This window comes from Myotis brandtii, unplaced genomic scaffold (genome assembly GCF_000412655.1).
Source record: "Myotis brandtii unplaced genomic scaffold, ASM41265v1 scaffold181, whole genome shotgun sequence".
NCBI lineage: Eukaryota > Metazoa > Chordata > Mammalia > Chiroptera > Vespertilionidae > Myotis > Myotis brandtii.
Window position 1 is genome coordinate 1,971,437 of NW_005356712.1, and position 21,865 is coordinate 1,993,301.

Sequence of the window (21,865 nt, forward strand, 5' to 3'; positions counted from 1 at the left end):
GTGAGCACGGTAGGTAGGGTGAGCACCGTGGGCAGGGTGAGCACCGTGGGCAGGGTGAGCACGGTGGGCAGGGTGAGCACCGTGGGCAGGATGAGCACCGCGGGCAGGGTGAGCACCGTGGGTAGGGTGAGCACCGCAGGCAAGGTGTCAGCCTTTGAGGGTGGGCATTACAGGGGTGCAGATGCTGCAGGGGTGAGGATGTGAAGGTTACCCAGGCCCTGATGAGTAAGAATTGGGGGCTCAATATAGGGATGAGGGGTAATATGGGGTGTGTGAATGGTGGAGGTGTGAATTCTGGGGTGTCGCCGTGGGAGCCTTTGGGGTGGGGGTACATTAGGGCACAAGGATATATTTGGGGTCTCAGCTGCCACTTGGGCTGACAAAGGGAACTACAGTTTAATCATCATCCTATTCCTAGTCTGGCTAGTTTGACCTAGGGGAGTAGGGGCGGGGCTTGGGGACATTCTGGCGTGAGCTTGGGAGGCGGGGCCTACTCAGAGGGAAAATGCTAGGGGGTGGGGCCAGTACCTGCTGGGGCTGTAGCGAGAGTAGCTGGGGCTGCGGCGGGATCCAGAGCTTCTGCTGGGCGGGCTCCTTGGGCCAGACTTGGAGGAGTAGCTGGGAGAGCGCGAGTAGGACCTGGAGGAGAGGAGGCCACGCCTGAGAAGCCTGCTGGCCGCCAGGGCTGCTGGATGGCCAGCTGGGCGCAGGCCTTCTGTTTCTGGAGGCCAGGCCGAGGCAGCAGGCCCTCCCTGGCTAAGTGCCCTCCCTGTCACGTGGTTAATAATATGGGCATCTTCCTCTTACCGAGCTCTTCCTATCCTGGCCACTTATTAGCCACATGGCCTTAGGTAGGTGATGCCTCTGTGTCTCTGTTTTCTCATCTCTAAAATGGGGTAAAAACAGTACTTACCCCATAGAACTGTAAATTAAATGAGTAAATTAGGGTAAATCACTTAGCATACTAACACAGAGCCAGCAGTGGGAAATATTAGCCATGATGTGTCTATCCTATATAATAAAAGGCTAATATGCAAATAGACTGAACGGTGGAATGACCGGTCGCTATGACACGCATTGACCACCAGGGGGCAGACACTCAATGCAGGAGCTGCCCCTGGTGGTCAGTGTGCTTCCACAGGGGGAGTGCTGCTCAGCCAGAAGCCCTGAGCTGGGCTCATGGCTGGTGAGCTCAGTGGCAGTGGTGGGAGCTTCTCCTGCCTCCACAGCAGTGCTAAGGATGTCTGACTGACGGGAGCGGGCCTAAACCGTCAGTCAGACATCTCCTGAGGGCTCCCGGACTGTGAGAGGGCACAGGCCGGGCTGAAGGACCCCCCGCCATGCACGAATTTCGTGCACCGGGCCTCTAGTATTATCATATTATGCATTTTACTCTGTGCCAGACACTGAACTAATATTAGCTTTGGGTGTATTATCTCATTTAATCCTCAGCACATCCTAGGGTTGGGTCCTGGGACCAGTCCTGTTGTGTATGAGGAAACAGAGGCACAGGGAGGGGATGTAATTTGATCAAGGACATCTGTTGGGAATTCCTGTTTGAAGAGGGGAGCTGGACTGCGTGAAGCCCCAGGATGATCAGGTGGACTTCCAGCCCTGAGGGTTCGTGTCTGTGCATTCTGCTGCATCCTTATTCGACATGAGAAAAAGAAACAATTACTAATCGCTATTGTAACTCAGTGGTCGAATGCAAACAATGGACACTCCCTCATCTTCCTGTAGCCACACCCCTTGAAATGTGCCTTTGCAGCTCCTCCCACTCAGAGGAGCACCCCTTGCGTCTGATTGGTCGTTGTGACTTCTGTGGCTACAGAATGGCAGAAGGGATATCACGTCCATCCCAAGCCAGGATCTCAGAGGCCTCGCACACTTCCGCGCTCTCTCTCTCTGAACCTGGCCATTGCAGCGTGGAGAAGCCCAGACAAGTGAGCTGGAAGGTGAGAGACCACCCGGAGCAAAGCAGCCAGCCCCAGCTCACGGAAGACACATACATGAGCCCAAGAGAGATTAGAAGAACCACTCAGCTGAGCCCAGCCCAGATCGCTGATCCACAGAATCAGAAAGTAAATACTTGTTTAAGGATGCTAAGTTTGGGGGTAATTTTTTTTAATTTTTAAAAATATATCTTTTTATTGATTTCAGAGAGGAAGGGAGAAGGAGAGAGAGAGAGAATCATTCATTGACTGCCTTCTCCATGTCCCCCACTGGGGATTAAGCCCACAACCCGGGCATGTGCCCTGACTGGGAATCAAACTATGACCTCCTGGTTCATAGGTCAACACTCAACCACTGAGCCATGACAGCCGGTGGGGGGTGGGGGGGTATTTTATTTTATTTTTTTGCAGAAGCTAATTGACACACATCAGCTCCTCATCATGCCAATAGTAACAATAATAACTAATATGTATAATGTTCCAAGTTTTGCTCTAAGTAGTTCTTGGAACAATCCTTCAGGGTAAGTATTATTATTTTCATTTTGCACATGAGGAAACTGAGGTCCAGAGAGCTGAACGGAGGCCCAAGGCCAGCAGCTAGTACTGGATAATGGCATTCAACTCACGTCTGCCTGACGCTTCCGCCCACGGGCCCAAGGACGGCTCAGTCCCTGGTACCTCATCAGCTCCCTCAGGAGGAAATGCTTCAGAGCCAGGTCAGGCGCACTCACCTTTTCCCAGAGGAGGCGGACCGGCTCCGGGTGTACCTGGGGGTGGCCCTGGGGCTGGGGGACCGGGAGGAGTGGCTGGAGGACCGGGTGCTGGCATGGGAGGAGCTGCGGGAGCACCCTCTTCTGGGGGAGCTCTGGGCCGTGGGCGGGGCTGCACTGGACTTTTTCACCGGCGACGGCAGTCCCCTGTGGGAGGGAGAGCATAGTCAGTACCGCCTGCCTCTGGCCTGGGGCCCCGAGCTGGTACTCACCTCCCGCCTCTGCCTCAGCTGTGGTGCTCCCAGCACCCCCTCCCTCCTCTTCCCATCCTGCCTCCGGGAAGTGACCCCAGGCCACCGAGGTTGGAGTAGAGGCAGAGTGGGACACATCCCAAGGGGACACTTCACAGTATTTTGGGCCACTGGGCAGGGGCACGGTGGTCAATAACATCACATCACGTGCTGGGAGATCTACTCCCTTCCCAGTCTTGCCCGGCCCTCGGATTCCATTAGTGGGAAGGTGTGTGGGTGCTGCTGGGTTTCACCACCTCTCCAGGCTGTAGGCTCCCAGAGAGGAGCAGGCCACTGTGACCAACTAGAAATAAACACACCGTTTCACCATGTGCTTTTATGGGTGCCTTCTATTTAGGACAAGTGATATGATGTTCTCTTTAAGGTGGTACCGTAAGTGTCCTCACATGAAGCGTGAGTTTACTGAAGTGAGAGTGGCACAGAGGGAGGGTAAAAACCAAGAAGCTGGATTAAGTTTGGAAACCATAGTGTAGCCGTTCTGCACCTGGGAGAACTGAGACCCAAAGGGTACAGACGCTTGTTCAGAGCCACCGAGGACAGCGACTGCTCTGTTCTCACTGCCTAGGGCCACGCTGGGCTCGGTCAGGACCTGCTCACTCGGCTTGGACCAAGGGTCAAGTTCCAACAACAGTAGTAGGTTTCGTGGTTCAGCCTTCAGGCTCAGCTCTCCTCTCTGGACTCTGGGCCTAGGGGACTGTGTGTTCCTCCTGGAATGTCCCTGTCCCCTCCCTTGTGTCCGGCCTTGGAGCATTCCCACTGCCTGGCACCCCCTCTCTCCCCTCTTCACCGGAAAACTCCTCCTCAGGGTTCAGGCTTTAGGCTGACCTCACCTTTTCAGGGAGGCCTTCCTTGACACCCCCTGCATCTGGTTGGGTGCCCTCCAGTGTGTCCCCCCGGCCCTCATGCCTCCCTCTGCCAACGAGACCTCTTGGTCTCATGGTTGTTTCTTCCTCCTGCAGACACTGAGCGCCTTGGGGACGGGGCTCATGTCTCTCTGGACACTGTCCCAGCCCCTGGGCCGGAGCCTGATGCCTGGGCCCCGGCAGTCAACACAGCTGCAGGACAAGCACCTTGAGACGCTCAGTGCCCTGGCCCTTCACAGGCATCTCAGTCCGACCAACAGCCTCGTGAAGCAGGGACCACTGTACCCCAGTTCACAGAGGACTCCAGGCCTCCCCGACGCCCAAACCCCATCTGCCCAGCTCCGAGCCCACGCCCCTGCACCTCACCAGCCCCCCACCTTCACGGACCAGGGTTCCCCGGACTTAGAGCTGATGCTTCTTGCACTCCGCCATCTGCTCAGAGCTGACGTGACACAAAGAGCCGTGGATTTAAAGATCATTCACATTTCAAAGTGAAAGGCTGGGGCTGAATTATTTAGTGTGACTGCCCACATAGAGCAAATTAAGCAGGTTACTGCTGGACACTTCTAGGTGTTGCTCCAGTTCTGGGGACAAACCTGTGTTTGGATCCGGTGTTGACCCTCATTAACTGCGTTTCCGAATGACTCCGAGCCTCAGTTTCCCCAACCGCTAAAAAGGGGTTATACTGGGACCTATCCCGGAGTGAAGGAAGATGACTCGTGGAAAGCACTTGGCATAGGACCGAGCATATAGTTAGGGGTTCCATAAGTACTAGCTGCCACTATTATGATTGCTGGTGTTTTTATCGCTACTCTCAGTGTTCCTGTGTCAGTAGACACGTGTCCTCGCTCATCTGGGAATGTCACTGCCTGTTCTGGAGACACTGACATTTGCTCTGGCCCAGCCCTGGCTCCCAGCCAAGCTTGGGTGTGAACTGGGGTCAGGGATGTCCTGAGGCGGCAAACCAGAGGCCAGGTCTCTGTGTGGATGCCAAGCGGTGTGTCCAGGACTGAAGTGACCATGTGCTGGGCACACAGGGTGCTCTGTCCTTGCAGACAGCTCTGCCGCCACGGCTTTGTTGTCTTTCTGACCTGGGCCGGTTCCCCCTCCGTAGGCATCCTGGTGGGCCCTGCTCCCGGGAGGTCCCCATATTGATGCTGACACCCTATCGATCAGCCTAGCGCATTACAGCCCAGAGCTCCTGGGCCCCCACGGTCCCCCAGCTCAGCCTCCCGAGTACTGGGACGACCTGCGCGCTTGGCTTGGCCGTCTTCTGAAACCCGGCCACTGTGAACCAGAGCAGCCCCATCCCCAGAAGGAAGACCCCACTGTTATACGGCAGAGTGCAAGCCAGTCCTTCCCACCTCTGGCACCTCTGCATCTCCCCCATTAACACTCGCTCCCGGGGGGAAGGGCCCCCGCTTTTGTATCTCCGGCACCAACCGGCGTCCGGCCTGTGGGAGGTGCCTGGAGCTGAGGGAGGAGACCCTGCAGGAGGGTGTGGAGTGAGTGGGCAGCAAACTGCAGCAGCTGCTACCGTGGTGCTCTCCTCGGTGATGAAACAGCATTACAACTGTCTCCTACGTGGCTGCACGCAAGTGTTTTCCACAGAAAACTGCATCCAGCAGGTGTGTGAAATGGGCAAGAGCCATGTGAAGGTTTATATCTATAACTTTCCACAAGTGCAGCCTACCCCACAGTCAACATTCCCCACAGAATGGTACATTTGTTATAAATAACAAACCTGACCCAAGCCCAGGTCACAGGAGGGTCCACTCTTGGTGGTGCCCATTCTATGGGCTTTGACAAGTGTATAATGACACGTATCCACCATTATAGTCTGTACACCATCGTTTCCCTGCCCTAAGAATCCTCAGTCCTCAGCCTACTCATCCCCCGCTCCCAGCACAGCCCCCGGCGACCACTGGTCCTTTTACTGTCTCCAGTTTTGCCTTTTCCAGATGTGATATAGTTGGAATCATACAGTATGCAGCCTTTTCAGATTGGCTTCTTCCACTTAGTAGTATGGATTTTAAGGTTCCTCCATGTCGTTTCATAACTTAAAAGCTCATTTCTTTTTGGGTCTGAATAATATTCCACAGATTATTTCTCCATTTATCTACTAAAGGACATCTTGTCACTTCCAGGTTTTGGCAATTAAGAATAAAGCTGTTATAAAAACATTAATTGCAGGTTTTTGTGTGGACATAAATTTTCAGTACATTTGGGTAAATATTGTGGTCTATTTTTGAATGACAGTGACTTATTCTAGACAAGAATTCAGCCTCCCCCGGGCCAGAGTGGTTGGTCCACGGCGGGAAGTGGCCCAAGCTGGCCGAGCAGAGCCGATGAGCACCTGCCCTGTGCTCTGATGAAGTTTGGGGGAAAGGCATTTCCCTGCCAGTGGCTGGCTACACGGATGGAATGTTAGCTGGATGGACATCTGCCAGTGCCTTGGGAGGGCTGCTCGAGGATGAAGCAACAGAGGGAAGCAGAGCTGAGAGATGTAATGGGAAAGACAGATTCCCAAGGATATATTTTTGAGCCCCTGGATCCAGCTGTACCTGAAGCTGAATATTTCAAAAATCATTTTTAAAAAGTAGGATTTGTTAAAAACTATGCCAGTTCAAGTTGAGTTTTTTTCTCTTGCAAATAAAAGACTCCTGGGTGGGAGCCCAGTGGGAGCTGCAGAGCAAGGGTGCAAGACTGTGATGCTGAGCTAAGGCGGCCCCCTCCTCCCCCCCAGGGGACTGACCTTGGCTCTCTGCCCCTGCTGGTGGGGGAGAGATTGTCCGGAGCCGGCCCCTTGTTCTGGGGCGAGGAGGTGGTGAAGGAGTTCCCTGAATCAGAGGTGTTGCCACTGTTGAGGTCCGGGCCCTGGCTGCGTTCCCCACCGGGACTCTCCTTCTCCTGCCCCCGCGACCTGCTGGAGCTGATCTGCGTGGAGGGCGGCGAGGAGGTGTCATTGCCTGAGTCGTACTCCTGGGAGCGTCCGCGGGGGGTGGTGAGCGGGCTGGCTGTTTTGGTAAAGAGGTCAGCAGCAGACCCCGAGCCTGTGATCTGAAAGCAAAAACACCCGTTGGAGGCGCTGAGCATCGGCCGCGGCTGCGTCTAGACAACCTAGAAATGTTTACCGTCATGATGCACTGTAACGAGAGGAGAGAGGAAAGAAGAGACGCCAAAAAACAAAAGCACAACTTCCTGAGAGAATACCACAGAAAGGAGATATTTACCCCCTGCTAGGATAACTGGAAGATTGAGGTGTCATGCAGAGAAAAAGCATGCGATCCAGATTAAACAAAAGAAAAAGGAAATTATACAAAATTTAATTTCTAATGAATTAACACAAACCAAAGAGGCAACTTAATAGAAAGGGGGGTGGTGGTGGATACACCCTTAATCTAAAACAATAATAAAATAAAGGAAGGGGGAGGGGAAAGAAATGGGACTGTGGGCCTGAAAAAAAAATTATCTTGGAACTGAAAAAAATAAAAAAGATAAAGCCAAAGTTTTAAACTTAAACCAAATTCTCAATGATTTGGACTATTTTTTCTTTTAAATAAAAAGTTGCCTGAATAGATCCTTAAACAAATATCACATGGGGAAAAGAAATGAAATAAAGATGAGCTTTTAAAAAGATATATGTAAAGTCAAGGTCACAAAATGACATTTTAGTAGTTTTCAATTAAAGGGGAAAAGAAAGGGGGTGGGGGGAGGAAGTCAAATAGTCTGACTGAAAACAAACAAAAAGCTCTACGGCATCTGTGTGCGTCCTTCCCCCGGAGCAGGAGCTAAGGCTCTCAGTGGCGTCTAATAAATGCTCTCATGTCTTTGCGGATTTCATCCACTTACCAAGCAAGAGCTCCTCCTTTAGTAGGTGGGTAAGGTGTAAGAGAAAGGGAAGAGCGGGCAACGTGAGTCCATCATTAGAGTCGCAAATGACAAGAAAACACACACACCTTTCTGCACACCCTCACACTTGGCCCTGAACTTCGCGTTTTGGTTTCTCCACGTTCTGGACAGGGGAGGCGGCAGAGCTGTTCGCTTCCTCTGTAGGGGACCTCAAGCTGCCAGCGCTACCTCGAGTCAGTCCCTTAGTGCCCAAGCTGGACCGAGAAAGCTCGCTGACATGTGCGGGGCCAGAGGCTGCATCTGTCTGGGTGCCAGGATGAGGCCACACAGGGAGGGTCTGCTTCCAACAAGGGGCTTGGGGAGGGGCTTGGAGATTTGGCTTTGGGGTGACTGGGAACGAGGAGGGGTTCACCTAAGACAGACGGAGGAGTGAGGGGTGATGGAGAGCCGCCCGTGGGAAGGCGGCGGTGTGTTTAGAAGCGCAGCGGACGCTTTTCTCTCAGTTCTGGGTGTCTCACCTGGGATGACACCGGGTTTGGCTCTGGTCCCCGCCAACAGTGCAGGCGTTTTAGCTGCGGCAAGAGGAACCCCTGCCTGGGCCTCCTCCAACGATAACCATCCCCATGGGATCAAGAGGGCGCCTTGGGAACGACTCTCCCAGCACCTGAGACCCTAGGATCCTGTTTAAATGGCCCGAGCCCCCAGGGTCTCTTCGGCTCATCCCTGGATCTGCCTGTTCTCGAAGGTGTGCACACTCCCAGCTCCAGGGGCCTCTCTGGACAGGCCTTGGAGGTTCAGGCTGAGGTGTCAGCGTGCAGGTGTGGGAGGCCCATCCAGGTGCCGCCTGGTGGAGGCGGCGGTCGAGAAGGGAGGGCCAGGCCCTGGGCAGGTTTCCCACTCTGCCACGCCCTGCCCGGCGCCCTGAAGGGCCTGAGATCCCCGACTTAGATCGGAGATGCTTGTGAAGACAGGCTTGCCATGGCAGGAGCACGCATTTCACTGAAGTGAGCTGGCTTGACTTCTAGACATGCAGACGCTGCCCGGACCCCACACACATACTCTGTGGGCCTCACCATCATAGCCTGCCTGCTCCCACTTTATCTCACGCATTGCGGGCTTTCTTAGGAACATTCCTGCCTTCTCAGCAGTTGGCCTGAGGGTGAGACACAGAAACACGCAACGGGGAGAGTCGCCGAGGTGTCTCCGACAGCTCAGCATGTCAGCTCCGGGCCTGGGGGGCAGGGCTTCCTTGTGGATTCTCCCAGGAGGCCTTGGGCACAACCAAGGGATGGCCCAGCGTGGCCACGGTCTACCCAGCACGGTGGCTGCTGTCCCTGCTTGGGTCCCGGCTAGCTGTGCCCTGGAGAAGGGACCTCAAAATAAGTTGCTCAGGCGGAGTTTCTAGTTCTGTTTTGTCTTCCTCTTGGCAACGTGGATGTCACATCTCCCTGCCTCCAGGAGTGGGGAAGGGGAGGTGTATTTCCACAGCCGGTCAGGAGTCAGGAAGAACCACAGCTGGACCCGGGCCCGGCGCTGGGGCCGAGAGCGCTCAGCTGGGGCGTGGACCAGGGATGGGCTCTGAGACTCGGCCTCAGAGGTGGTGGATGTCTGGTGGCCAGGATGTCACCGGTGAACCAGGCAAGCCCTCCTTGGAGGGAACCAGGCTCCAGTTAAGGGGCCGTGAGAACAGCGATTCCCGTGATCCCTGGCCTGCTCGCTGGGCGCAGCCAGGCTGGGCCTTTCTCTCCCCAGAACCTGGCAGAGCTGGACCCTCCCCTTGTCTGTGCGCAAAGCCTTGGCTGCTCATTTCACATGATTGGCCCTGGTGCATTGTGGGTCCCCGCCGGCAAAGATTTGGTGAGTGGGAGGCCCCTTAGGGCTGGTGGCGGGAGAAGGGGACCTTTTCTTCTCCACCCCACACCCTGCGCTCACGGGGACACTTTCGGGGCGTCTCTACCTGACCACAGCCAATATCCACACGGAACTTGCGAGTTTAGAACCAAGAATTCTACATGGCATCGTGCTTCCCATTGTCACCAGAAAACAGAGAGAACGGTGCTACTGCCATGACCCCACGGGGTTGACATGACCCCCCACCTGGTGCCTAAAAATACCAACCCCTGCGGCCTGTTTACAAGTCCCGCTGCTCGGGATGAATCTTATTCTGTGACACGCATGACCGCGTCCTTTACAGCCCCGCCCTCTGGCTGCGGGTTCCCAGGTCAGGATTCACAACTGGCCTGGTCAGTGGGGGGAGGGGGTTTCACCCCAGGGCCCAGGGCACAGCAGTGTCATGTCACATCCCTGGCAGGTTCCGAACATACAATCCTTCTCACTCTATTTGACCTGCTTGGGTTGGAGTATTTACCTGGGGTGGGTGGGGGGAGGGAGGACATGCATCCCTGCTTCTTTCCGCTGAAATCTATTTGGTTCTGTCTTTACATGTCTTGATGGCTCATCGATATTTCCAGGGGACAGGACGTTTTAATAAGTTCATTAGAGATGTCTGGTTAGTTTAATGGCCTCGCAGCCTCAGATTCTACCTTTTCCAGAGCTTGCCATTCACCCACACAAAGAGGAGACACAACTGAAGGGAGCCAGAGATGGAATCTGTGTGTGTGTGTGTGGGGTGGGTGACAGCTACGAGGACGCACATGAGACCAAGTCTCGACTCCATCCCTGGCCTCTGCCCTCCCGTCTCGGGGTCTCCTTCCGAGCCGGGCGTCCACTCCAGCATGGAAGATGCAAACAGGCCCGTACCACCCTGACACCAGGGCAGCTGCCCAGCTCCACCCTGTCTCCTCCTTTACGTAACAGCCCCTCAAAATTCATCTCTGAGCTCTTCTCCATCCACTGGGACTTTCTCCGCTAGGCCCGCAGCTGCTCCCTGCCCCTTTCTTCCCGGCTTGGCTGCAAAACGGTGCTCAAGATACTTGCTAGGAGCCACCTAGACCTGCTACCCAGTAACAGTGTCTGCAGGGAGCCAGGGACCCATTTAAGATGGGGAGCTCCTCAGACCAGGGCTGTCCTCTTTGGTCCCCTCTGACCCCTTCCTCCACCTTGGCCTTGCCCTTCCTTTCATGTCTTCACAAAGGCCCACCTTTCGGTCTTGACCTGAACCTTCAGCCCCTATAAGATCTGCTTAACCACCAGGTGAACAGCACCGGCCTTACTATGGGTTCTCCGGGAAATGGAGCCGGGAATTGCAGTGTTGGTAGTGTGTCCCAGAGGGCGTGGCCGTAGGGACGTGGGGGGGTGAGATGAGGGAGAGGGGGACCCAGTAGAAGATGTATCAAACCAGCTGCCACAGTGGGCGCTGGAGGACAGGAGCCGGGGCAGAGCTGACACCAGGACCGGCTCAGCCTAGGCGGGGCTGCGCGTTGACTCCCCATCCCGCCACTCTCACTCGGGCTGAAGCCCGAGCCCCAGCTCTCACTTCTCGCGTTTGTCCAGACGGCCTCATGGCCAGGCAAGGCGGCCTTGGACGGACAGAGACATCGCCTGGCAGCTGGAAGTTGACCATGAACCCCCGGGGGGACAGAGATGCTTTGTTTTGGATACGCCCCTTCGTATGCGCAACCACCAACATACACTAACCCAGTGGTTGGCAAACTGCAGCTCGAGAGCCACAGTTTGCGGACCACTGCTGACTAACTGACAACACTGTAGAATGGGGTGGTTTCGCCTAACAGCCCCGTTCCGGTTTGTGTTGAAGAAATAAGATCTTGCAATGCTGGGTGCACATTCCTGCAGTATCAGCGTGAGAGTCACTGCGGCGGCCTTGTCGGGGCCTGAGCTCGCCGGCCCCAAGCCCCACAAGGCCCCCCACAAGGCCCCTGAGACACCAGAGTCTGTGCCCCTCTGTTCTAAGTGTTGTTACCCCCTCACTCTTAAAGCAACAGGGACACCTGTGTGCTGTGTGGCCCGTCTCGCCTTCCAGAGCTACAGTGGATCGCTCCCGCTCCCCCATCTCGACCTTTCACCCCTCCCGGGCTTTGTCAATGAAAGGAACTAGGAGACCAGAGCATAAGCCTTATCGATGGGAAGGACTGCCGACCTCAGATTTGATTTTTAAGGGACAAGCTCGTGGCCATGGGGAGCAAGCAAGCAGCCCCTCTCCTCCTGCAGCTCCTCGGGCTGAAGCTCCCGTCCTCCCCCGCGCTCATCAGCCTGCCTCATCTCCTTTCCCAACACACTCGGCGTTAACACTTGAGTTTTTCTAATAAGTAATTAAGTCCCCTCACCACGAACTCCGGCTGCGGCGTTTCACTGGGAGTCTCGCTCAGCCTCCAGGGAAGCCGGCACTGTTATTTATTGTTTTTGTCTCAAATCATTATTTAATCAAGAACGGGGGAAAAAGACAACCTCTCACTTACACTTTAAAATTTAATTTCAGCCGAATTCTGAGATCAAGAGGCAGCATAGCCTAATAGGTTACAAAAATACAATCAGGAAGAGAATTCCAATTAAGCTGAACAAGTCCATTTGCTGAGCTCCGAAGGGCCCCGTGGAGAGAGACGGCTATAAATTTCTTTCCCTTCCCTGCAAACGGGGGCTGGAAACTCTCAAGTGAACCGAGAGCTGCTGGCAGAGCTTTTAGCTAGAGGGGCTGGTTGTTTCTTTTTAAAAAATCCTTTTGTTGCACAGACATTCAGTTTATTTTGCTTGCTGTTGTTCATCTTCCTTTGCAAACTAATTAGGAAGACAGGAAAGGAATGGATTCATTGACCTGTTGGGAGTTCACTGGAGGGGAGCAGGGGCTGGAGAAGGAGAGGGACACCTGCTGGGGACTGAGGGGAGGTGACAGAGGCCGGGGGCTGGAGCCATTGCGGGGCTGTGCACCGCATTTGACCTTGGGCCCAGGGAGTGGTCTGGCCTCCTCCTGTCTTTCCCTCCAGATGAGCACGGGCGGCTCCAGCCAGCTTCTCATTTCGCTGAAGGCCCGCTTGCTGGCCCCAGCCCCCCGGTTCTCAGCGCTCTTAGCACGGGTCCAGTTGATGGGTTTTCACCAGCCCCAACAACCGAGAGGACCCCGCGCAGTGGAAGGAGCTGCATTCATTTAAAGGCGCATCCTTTCTCCTGAGGCCATGCCCGGCTGACCTTTTCTGGTGGGAGATGTCACTTTCATGATAGAAAATCATGCCACTTTCCACTAAAAACACACACAACCCACGGGTCTCACAACCCCTCAAGCCTCAGGCTGCCCTTCTGCATGCTGGTCCCTCTCCTCTAAACCGCAGGGAATGCGCTGGGCGTGGAGCCTTCCTGTCCAGGGAGAGCCCGGGGGCTTTTGCAGAATCTGCAGGAGCCTGGGCCAGGGCTCCGAAGGCCAGGGCCCTCCACGTGCTGCCCCTTGGCCTCAGTTTCCCTGTTTACAAAACAGGAAGCAGAATGCCATCCCGCCCTTCTCTGAGGGTTGCTCTGCAGGTCACCAGAGAGCTTGGCTGTGATTAAACCTTGCAAAGTGAGAGATACTTCAAAACATCACGTCTGGGTCTATTTGGAGTAAGTCTAATGAAGCCACTCTGACAACAAACAATAGCCCGAGCGACACTGCACTGGGGGTGTCACCCAAGCACTGGGCTGTTTCCACACAGAACTGCAGCTGCAGGAGGCAGGAGCCTTGCCTGCTCACCAGTGCCTGGCACACAGTAGGTGCTTTGTGCATGTCTTCAAATGAATGAAGAGTCTATCTCAGTCCATCTGCATGACTGCCCGATCAGCCCAAGGTACAGACGAGGACACGGAGGCCCAACAAAGTGAAATTACAGGAGGGAGGCCGGGCAGCTACACACACGGTCTCTGAGGTGGGCGTTCTGGGTGAGAATCTTAGCTTCTCCATTGAGAAGTTGCCTCTTCCTAGGTTTTTCTAGGCTATAGTTTCCTCGTTGTAAAAGGGGGTATTAGAGGAAGCCCTTGAAGGGCTCCTAGGAGAAATAAGATGACACATGCACAGAATTCAGCCTAGCACCTGGCGCATTAGTTAATGCTGTTACCAGGGTCTCACAGGGAGACAAGGTCAAGACCTTTCGAGTATCCAGATCTGCCTCAAAGTCTTCATCACTGCCCTCCATTGCCTCTTCTTGTAGACAGATGTCATGAGACCCTCTTTTATGGACCCCAAGTTCTGCTTTTTTCCTTCTTGTTTTTTGTTGGGGCATCTGTGCAGATTTTTATTGGCAACGAGTTTGTGGCGACCGTTAGCCCCAGCTAGATTCGGGAGGAGGAGAAACAGAGCCTGCCCTGCTCCTGGGTCCAGCTTCTGTCTCGATCAGCCCCGTCCTGACTCCCTCCCAGTTACATGGCGATATGCTTCCTATTTTGTAAACAGGGTGTCGCCAAACCTTGGGGCCGTCAACCTGCCATTCATTCCATGCTCTGGCTCTCAGAGTAAGCTTCTGCGGCACAAGCCATGATTCATACCAGCTCCCCTTCCTCCCAATTGGGCTACCTGCCCAAGTCATTTCACCTCTCTGAGCCTCAGTTTTTCCATCTGAAAAATAGTGATAATAATTGTATCTACCTCAAAAAACTATTCTGTGGATCAAGTGGAGAAAAACTGTGTAAAATATGTGACAGGGCCTGGCACATAGCGTCCTCCTCCCTCTGTCATCATCCATCTCAATTTGGTGAACTCCTACTCATCCTTCAAAGCCCAGCTCAAATGTCCCTTTATTTATAAAGCCCTCTCAGACACCAAGACAATACTGTCTGGTCCTTCTTCTGTGGTCCTACTACCCATTGTATCTGCTTCCATCACCCTTAGAGGTGATGTTAAAAATATTCAACGATAATTGGTTGGGTGTGGATACTCCTTCCACAGGTCGCTGGCCTTGGTACTGAAGGGCTGTCCAGTATAACTCTTTGTTGCTGGACTGTAAGGGGTCCAGAAAGCACCAGAGGAGAAAGGAGATGGCTTTGTTGAGTGGGGGTGGAGAGGGTGGGTGGCAGTGGGGGGTGGATGGTGATGACAGGGTCTATTTAGCAACCGGTGTGCAAGTATTTGAATATTTTAACAATCGAGGAGGTGCTCACCAACTCGGTCTCGCCCTAATTGCCAACACTTATCTCACTATGTCGCAGCATTCTGTTGACTACTAGCCTGTGAGCTCTGGAATTCAAGGGGAGGGTTCTATTCATGTCTCTGTCTCTCTAAGGCCTGGACGAGATGGTCGAGTGGAGATCAGGAGCGTGAATGAGGCTGTGAAGGGTCCCTAAATTGTTTCCTTGGGAGCCTCCATTTGGATTTGAGCTCAGGCCCAGCAAGAGGGCTTCAGGTTATCTTTAGCTCACCAAGTAGGATTGCAATGAGACAGGACCCCAGATTTGCATATTCATATATGCAAATATGCCCCTTGATGTGATACACCACCCTTGATTTTTCAAAGAGCTGTGCATATGAAATGCCTGCAATGGAGTGGGGCAGGAATGGTGGCACAGGAGACCCCCACCTCCTGTCCTGGAATTCTGTCTCCATCCCCGACTCCGGCCTTCACTTCCTGCTTCCTTCGGCTCACTCCCGCTCACCTTTGGCTTCCCAGTTAGTTAGCCTTCTCTGCCCTAAATAACCCCCGAGTCCTGTGCCAGCCGCTCGCCTTCGAGCCGCCTCAGCATCCCTGCACTCACTGCTGTGGATTGTCCTACACAGTGTCTACCCGTCTGCCGCCGCCCACGAAGGCGCAGACTGCTCCTCACCCACTGGATCCCCAGACAAGGTCAGAGCTGACCCTCCATAGATGCTCAGTGGGTAACTGGTCGATGGGAACGGATGACTGAACGGGTGATCAATGACAGTGGCGTGCTGTTCTCTTTAACAGGGAGCTCAGGAAAAATGTGGGGCCAGGACTTGGAAAACCTCTGGTCCCACCTGGCACCTTGTCTCATCTCTGCCTTTGCAGAAGAGAAGAGGAGAGAGGGTCTGGCCTGGAGGGCACTCAGGGCCAGAACTGGGGGGCATCCGATGTGCCCACAAGTCAGGCAACCACGAGTGGGTGGGCCCAGCCATACGGGCTGCAGCCGCCCTCCAGGACGGAAGGAAACTGAAGGCAGTGGGAGCAGGGCCTGGCTCTAAGTCCCCCCTCGTCCGCTGTCTAGTCGGCCAGAACCACACTACCCTGTGTCACTATCACCACCATGGCTGCTACCACTCCTGCTTCCCCTGCTACATCATTAGCATCGACCAGAACAGCATGTGCATTGCCTGCTGCAGCCTAAGATGTTTACTTGCACAGACTCACTGAACCCGCACACGGGCCTGTGAGGAGGGAGGACACGTTAGTATCTGAGTTTGCAGATTTAGAGGAAACAGCGGCACAGCAAGTTCATGGGACCTGCTGAAGGTGCCCAGTGGGAGGGGCAGAGCCGGCACTGGGACGCTGTTGTCATGACACCCGCTAACACGGCTGGGTCTGCCCTGTGCCATGCACCGGGAGCAGAGGTTCACCGCGTTGCTTTGCTTTTGTCCTAACAACGAGGCTTCTGAAGAAGAGCCTTGTCTTTATTTTTTAACAGATGAGGAAACTGTGGCTACAAAGGCTTCAGTAAGAATGCCCAGCGTGGAGCCAGCCTTGGACCACACGATCGTGACCGCGTGCGCCAACAGCTCCCACTTGCCATGGCGCGTGGAGGTCACTGGCCTTCTGTGCGGCTCTTTCTCTTCCTGGAATCGGGGAGTTGTCGGGCGAGCTAACCGCGTGTGCCAACAGCTCCCACTTGCCGTGGCGCGTGGAGGTCACTGGCCTTCTGTGCGGCTTTCTCTTCCTGGAATCGGGGAGTTGTCGGGCGAGCTCTCAAGGTCCCTGCCTTCTACCCACGGACTAGCTTGCAGCTCTTCTGAGAAGGCTGGGCCCATGGGGACATCACGGCTCTAAGAGCCGACAGCGATCTTGTCCCGCAGCGGCTGTGGGAGGACCACTCTCCCCCCGACTTCCGGACAGACCTGCGCTGTCAGGAACCCGTCCCAGGCAGGTGACGACACACAGCCAGCTGCTCCCAGGGGCACTTTTTCATGAGGGTCCTGGGGGCCCCCGAATGGGTTGCCACAAATGCCAGGGCCGGGGAGACTGGGTGGCTTCACTGACTCAGAAGCATTCTTACTGCTTGGATTTTAAACTTATCTCCACCTTTGCACCAATTCCCCTGGGAGACCATCTCCTCATTTTGCAGGTGAGGAAGCCGAGGCTGGGAGGGATAAAAGGAATTGTCGAGCCAAGCCTGGAACCGGACTCCAAACCTCTGCACACAGGGGCCTCAGAGGCACTCGGGGCGGGCAGGCTGCAGGTGTGGGCACCCAGCACACAGGCACGTCTCAGGGAGGCTGGGAGGCGTGGCGGTTCCAGCAACGGGGGGAATTGGGCAGGTTGAACCTCGGTGTTCAGGGCACCTTGGCTGGTAACGGAGGGTCTAGAATGCACGACGGAGCCAACCAGTGTGTCAATCAGACCCAACGAGGCTTGTCATCACCTTCTCTTCCCTGACCTCCTGGCAAGCACCTCTTTCCCTGTCTTCCTCTGCATCCTTTCTAAGGGAGCAGCAGCCTGAAATCACCCGTTTGCTCCTGGCCAGACAGAGGGGTCCCTCCTACCGGCAGTCGCACCTGCAGACTCCCTCGGGGTCTGTCTGTCCTTAGTGTCTACAACAGGCCGTCATATACTTTACGTTTTGTATATCCCCAACCGCCCCTCTGGAAAGGTGTTTACCGATGAGAAAACTGAGTTTCAGTGAGGCTAAGTGACCTTCCCAAAGCGGCACAGCCAGGAAGTGGCAACACTGGGACCCGTGTCCACCTCATCTCCACCCCCTTGCCCAGGGGCTTCGTGGGTCAGCCGCCTGGAGTCACAGTTGGAGGAGGGCGTGTGGCCCGAGACCACTTGCTCTGCTCTGTGGTCTATACCCAGACCTCAACCTCTCGGAGCTGTTTTGCCTTTTTTTTTGGTCCCAACTGTGGAAGGGACCAGGGAGAGCAGCTATGCCCGCCCCGCCCCCCCCACCCCCCCCAGACCTCTGCAGACCGCGAGAGGATGCAGGCCCTTGCATGCAGGGCTGTGTTCACACAGTGAAGCCACATCCTGGCGGCACTCAACGCCGGGGGCTGGTTGCATCAGAGACGTGGACTTCATTGATCAGCTGGGGTGCTCCCTGTCCCTTCCTCCCCCAGGAGGCTCCCCCAGTGCCTCACACATGCGTTCCCGGAGATGTCACTCTGGAGACTGACACTATGTATGTTTCAACATCCCCGGGGATTTCCATTTGTCTAACCACCACCCCAGCCCCAATTCCCAAGTCGAGTGCTGCCAAAGGCTGGCGAACGAGCATTGGGTTGATCTACAACGAGGTCTGAAACCAGGGGGATAGCTGCCCGGAACTGAATTAACGTGTGATATACACTGCCCTCAACTTGTCCCCCCCACTCGCCCGCCCCCAGGTGTCATGGCCAAGACTGGCTGAGGAGCCGTGCAGAATACTTACTACACCCCTGGCCGACAGGAGGCTGAGCATCTGGAGGGGCTGGCTAGGCGGGTGGCTGGACCGGGCCTGGGGGCTGGCCTTGCCGAGGGTCTTGGAGCAGCGGCGGGAGTGCCTGTGGCGAGACTTCCGCCCTTCCTCGGGGGACCGGCCGCGGTGCCTGGGGTCAGGGAGAGAGACCTGAGGGTCTGTCCAAGGGGAGCTTGGCAGAGAGGAGGCTGAGGGTCCCATAGGATCTGAGGACTAGAGTGTGTTTGTATAAACTCCACGCGCATCCATCCAAACATCCACCCACCCACCCACCTGCCCATTCATTCATTCTCTCATTGCCTCACTTGTTCATTTAACAAATGTTTATTTACGCACCTGGCACCATTTTAGGGGCAGGGATGCAGCTATGAAGACAGGAAAGGTCCCTATCCTGATTCAGTTTAGTGTCCTTCGCACATCTGAGAGGTGGTGTGTGCCGTGCCTGGAGGTGACTGTGTGTGTGTCTGGGCCTGTCCGTCTGTGTTTCCATGTGTTTGTCTATAAATATAACCGCAGTTTTCTGTGTGTCTTTGTGTATGTGACTTCGCCATCTGTGAAACAGGCATCTTACTGACTGTCACTCAAAACGCTTAGGGAAAATGTAGCTGACAAAAGTGACAAAGCTGCCTCCTGCAAGCCTGTCAGGCCAAGGTCTGGCTGCCCTGCCCACCGTGCCAACCAGAGGCACCTCTGACTCTCAGAAAGGGCACTTGTGTAGGCTCCTCACGCTCGGCACCTCGCTCACTCGCCCAGGGAAACAGAAAATTCTCCCTCCTCGCCCCCGCCCTCATCCGAACTGAATCTCACCGTATGCAGGGTGGGATCCGGGCACTGGTATTTTAAAAAACTTCTAAGGTGATGGCAAAGGGCAGCCTAAGTGAAGAAGGCCTGGGCTAGCCCGTGGCCTCCTTGGGATGATTGAGAGAGAAAAGGTACGTGAAAGGGTAGCTCAGGGCCAGGCCCCGTGGGCTTGGAGAAGCATTTCCCCTCCTCCTTGCTCGAGCTTCTGAGCGACTGGGATGCAGCGGGACCAGGACAGTGAGATTTAAAGACCTCCCAGGTGACGTGAACACGTAGCCATGTGAGAGAAGCATTTAAGGAAAAATAAAGCGGCCGCTGGCATCCGGAAGCTGGCCTGGTGCTAAGGTGGCCTTGGTGTTCCCACTGCACGTCAGCAGTTTCAATCACTGGCATCCACAAAGCCACTCCTTCTTCTGTTCTCCTCAGGCCGGGGCAGCAACGTGTCAGCACAGGAGGGGCCTCAGAATGAGGCACTTGTGCTGTGTGACCTTTCATAGGTTGCTTAACATCTCTGTGCTTAGAGCAACCCTTAGCGGGAGCGCAAAGTCCAGAGCCAGACGCCCCAATTCAATCCTCATCTGTCAGTCGCTAAGTGAGGAGCAAGTTCCTAACCTCTCTGAGCCTCAGTGTCCTCATCTCTACAATGGGGATCACCAAGCACCTGTTGCCTAAGGTGGTGGAGGGGCCCCTGTAGGTAAGAGTGGGAGAGCCTGAGCTCCCCAGTGTGGTCACAGGTACCAAGGAGGCATGTGTGTTGGTTAGTGGTGATGGTGGTCCCTGGAGTGCAGGCAGCGACTCTCCAGGGAAGTGATGACAGTGCCGGGGGTGGGGAGTGGGGAGGGGGCATCCCTCTGCTGGGACAGTGGCATGGGAGGCAAAGCTGATGTAACAGAAACTGGGCTCTGGGCAGCGGCTGGGTGAGGGGCCCTTTGGGGCGACGGGCTACCTGCTCTCGCAGCTGGAGGACCGGGACTCCGAGCTCTGGGATCGTGAGAGCCTGTGGTGGTGGCGGTGGCGGTGAGACTTTCGGGGCCGGCTTCGCGATCTTGAGGTGTTTTTTTTGGGGGGGGGGGGGGAAAGAGGGGGGCCTAAGTGAAGAAGGCCTGGGCTAGCCCGTGGCCTCCTTGGGATGATTGAGAGAGAAAAGGTACGTGAAAGGGTAGCTCAGGGCCAGGCCCCGTGGGCTTGGAGAAGCATTTCCCCTCCTCCTTGCTCGAGCTTCTGAGCGACTGGGATGCAGCGGGACCAGGACAGTGAGATTTAAAGACCTCCCAGGTGACGTGAACACGTAGCCATGTGAGAGAAGCATTTAAGGAAAAATAAAGCGGCCGCTGGCATCCGGAAGCTGGCCTGGTGCTAAGGTGGCCTTGGTGTTCCCACTGCACGTCAGCAGTTTCAATCACTGGCATCCACAAAGCCACTCCTTCTTCTGTTCTCCTCAGGCCGGGGCAGCAACGTGTCAGCACAGGAGGGGCCTCAGAATGAGGCACTTGTGCTGTGTGACCTTTCATAGGTTGCTTAACATCTCTGTGCTTAGAGCAACCCTTAGCGGGAGCGCAAAGTCCAGAGCCAGACGCCCCAATTCAATCCTCATCTGTCAGTCGCTAAGTGAGGAGCAAGTTCCTAACCTCTCTGAGCCTCAGTGTCCTCATCTCTACAATGGGGATCACCAAGCACCTGTTGCCTAAGGTGGTGGAGGGGCCCCTGTAGGTAAGAGTGGGAGAGCCTGAGCTCCCCAGTGTGGTCACAGGTACCAAGGAGGCATGTGTGTTGGTTAGTGGTGATGGTGGTCCCTGGAGTGCAGGCAGCGACTCTCCAGGGAAGTGATGACAGTGCCGGGGGTGGGGAGTGGGGAGGGGGCATCCCTCTGCTGGGACAGTGGCATGGGAGGCAAAGCTGATGTAACAGAAACTGGGCTCTGGGCAGCGGCTGGGTGAGGGGCCCTTTGGGGCGACGGGCTACCTGCTCTCGCAGCTGGAGGACCGGGACTCCGAGCTCTGGGATCGTGAGAGCCTGTGGTGGTGGCGGTGGCGGTGAGACTTTCGGGGCCGGCTTCGCGATCTTGAGGTGTTTTTTTTGGGGGGGGGGGAGGAAAGAGAGAGAGAGAGAGAGAGATTGAGATTGAGTGATTGACCTTCTGATCGGACTGGGATGCAGTCTGATCGGACTCGTGTGACAAACCTTGTCCTCTGCCAGTGTCCCTGCCAAAGTTAAGCATCTCCTTCCACCTCACCCCATCACCCTTGCTCCCCACGGGGCACCTGGGGTCTCTAACCAGCCCTACTGGACACAAGTGAGCAGGAAGGGGGCTCTGGAGGAGCCGCCTGCGGACCCAGCCCCCCCTGCGGGAAGCAGGCTGCCGACCACACCCTGGACAGGAGCGGCCCCACCTGTCCCCTCTCCCTCACCTAAGGCCGGAGTCGCATCAGCAGCCCCATGTGCCAGGCAGGCGCCACGGTGTCAGCCCAGGGTCCGGGCTGCAGGAGGAGCCTTTGCCCACAATAATGGCGTGGAGCTGGGTCTGTTAATTTCTCAAGTGAATATAGAACTATAGATTTTTGTTTATGTAAAGGACTAGAGGCCCGGTGCACAAAAATTTGTGCACTTGGGGGGGTCCCTCAGCCCGGCCTATGCCCTCTTGCAGTCTGGGACCCCTCGGAGGATGTCCACCTGCTGGCTTAGGCCTGCTCCCTGGGGGATCGGGCCCAAGCTGGCAGTTAGACATCCCTCTGGCAGCCCGGCAGCCTTTGGGGGATGTCCACTTGCCAGCAGGGAGCAGGCCTAAACTGCAGTCGGACATCCTTAGCGCTGCTGAGGAGGCGGGAGAGGCTCCCACCACCACCGCTGTACTGGCAGCCATCAGCCTGGCTTGTGGCTGAGCA

The 21,865-nt window shown here is 55.5% G+C and overlaps 1 protein-coding gene and 1 long non-coding RNA gene across 2 annotated transcripts in view; both read right to left on the reverse strand.

The window, feature by feature from the left end:
• The window catches only part of SRRM4 (serine/arginine repetitive matrix 4), a 143,119-nt gene that overhangs the window by 7,567 nt on the left and 113,687 nt on the right, over positions 1-21,865 (reverse strand). The window contains exons 7-11 of the mRNA XM_014537691.1: positions 20,946-21,044; positions 18,156-18,312; positions 6,592-6,896; positions 2,684-2,869; positions 529-639 (exon numbers count right to left, since the gene is read on the reverse strand). Of these exons, the coding sequence (XP_014393177.1) occupies positions 529-639; positions 2,684-2,869; positions 6,592-6,896; positions 18,156-18,312; positions 20,946-21,044 (858 nt within the window). The remainder of the gene's footprint in view (positions 1-528; positions 640-2,683; positions 2,870-6,591; positions 6,897-18,155; positions 18,313-20,945; positions 21,045-21,865) is intronic.
• LOC106725689 lies at positions 3,690-4,994 on the reverse strand. Its single transcript, XR_001361616.1, has 3 exons — positions 4,928-4,994; positions 3,741-3,752; positions 3,690-3,702 (listed from the first exon to the last, which is right to left on the reverse strand). It is a non-coding gene; the product is annotated as an uncharacterized LOC106725689 (long non-coding RNA).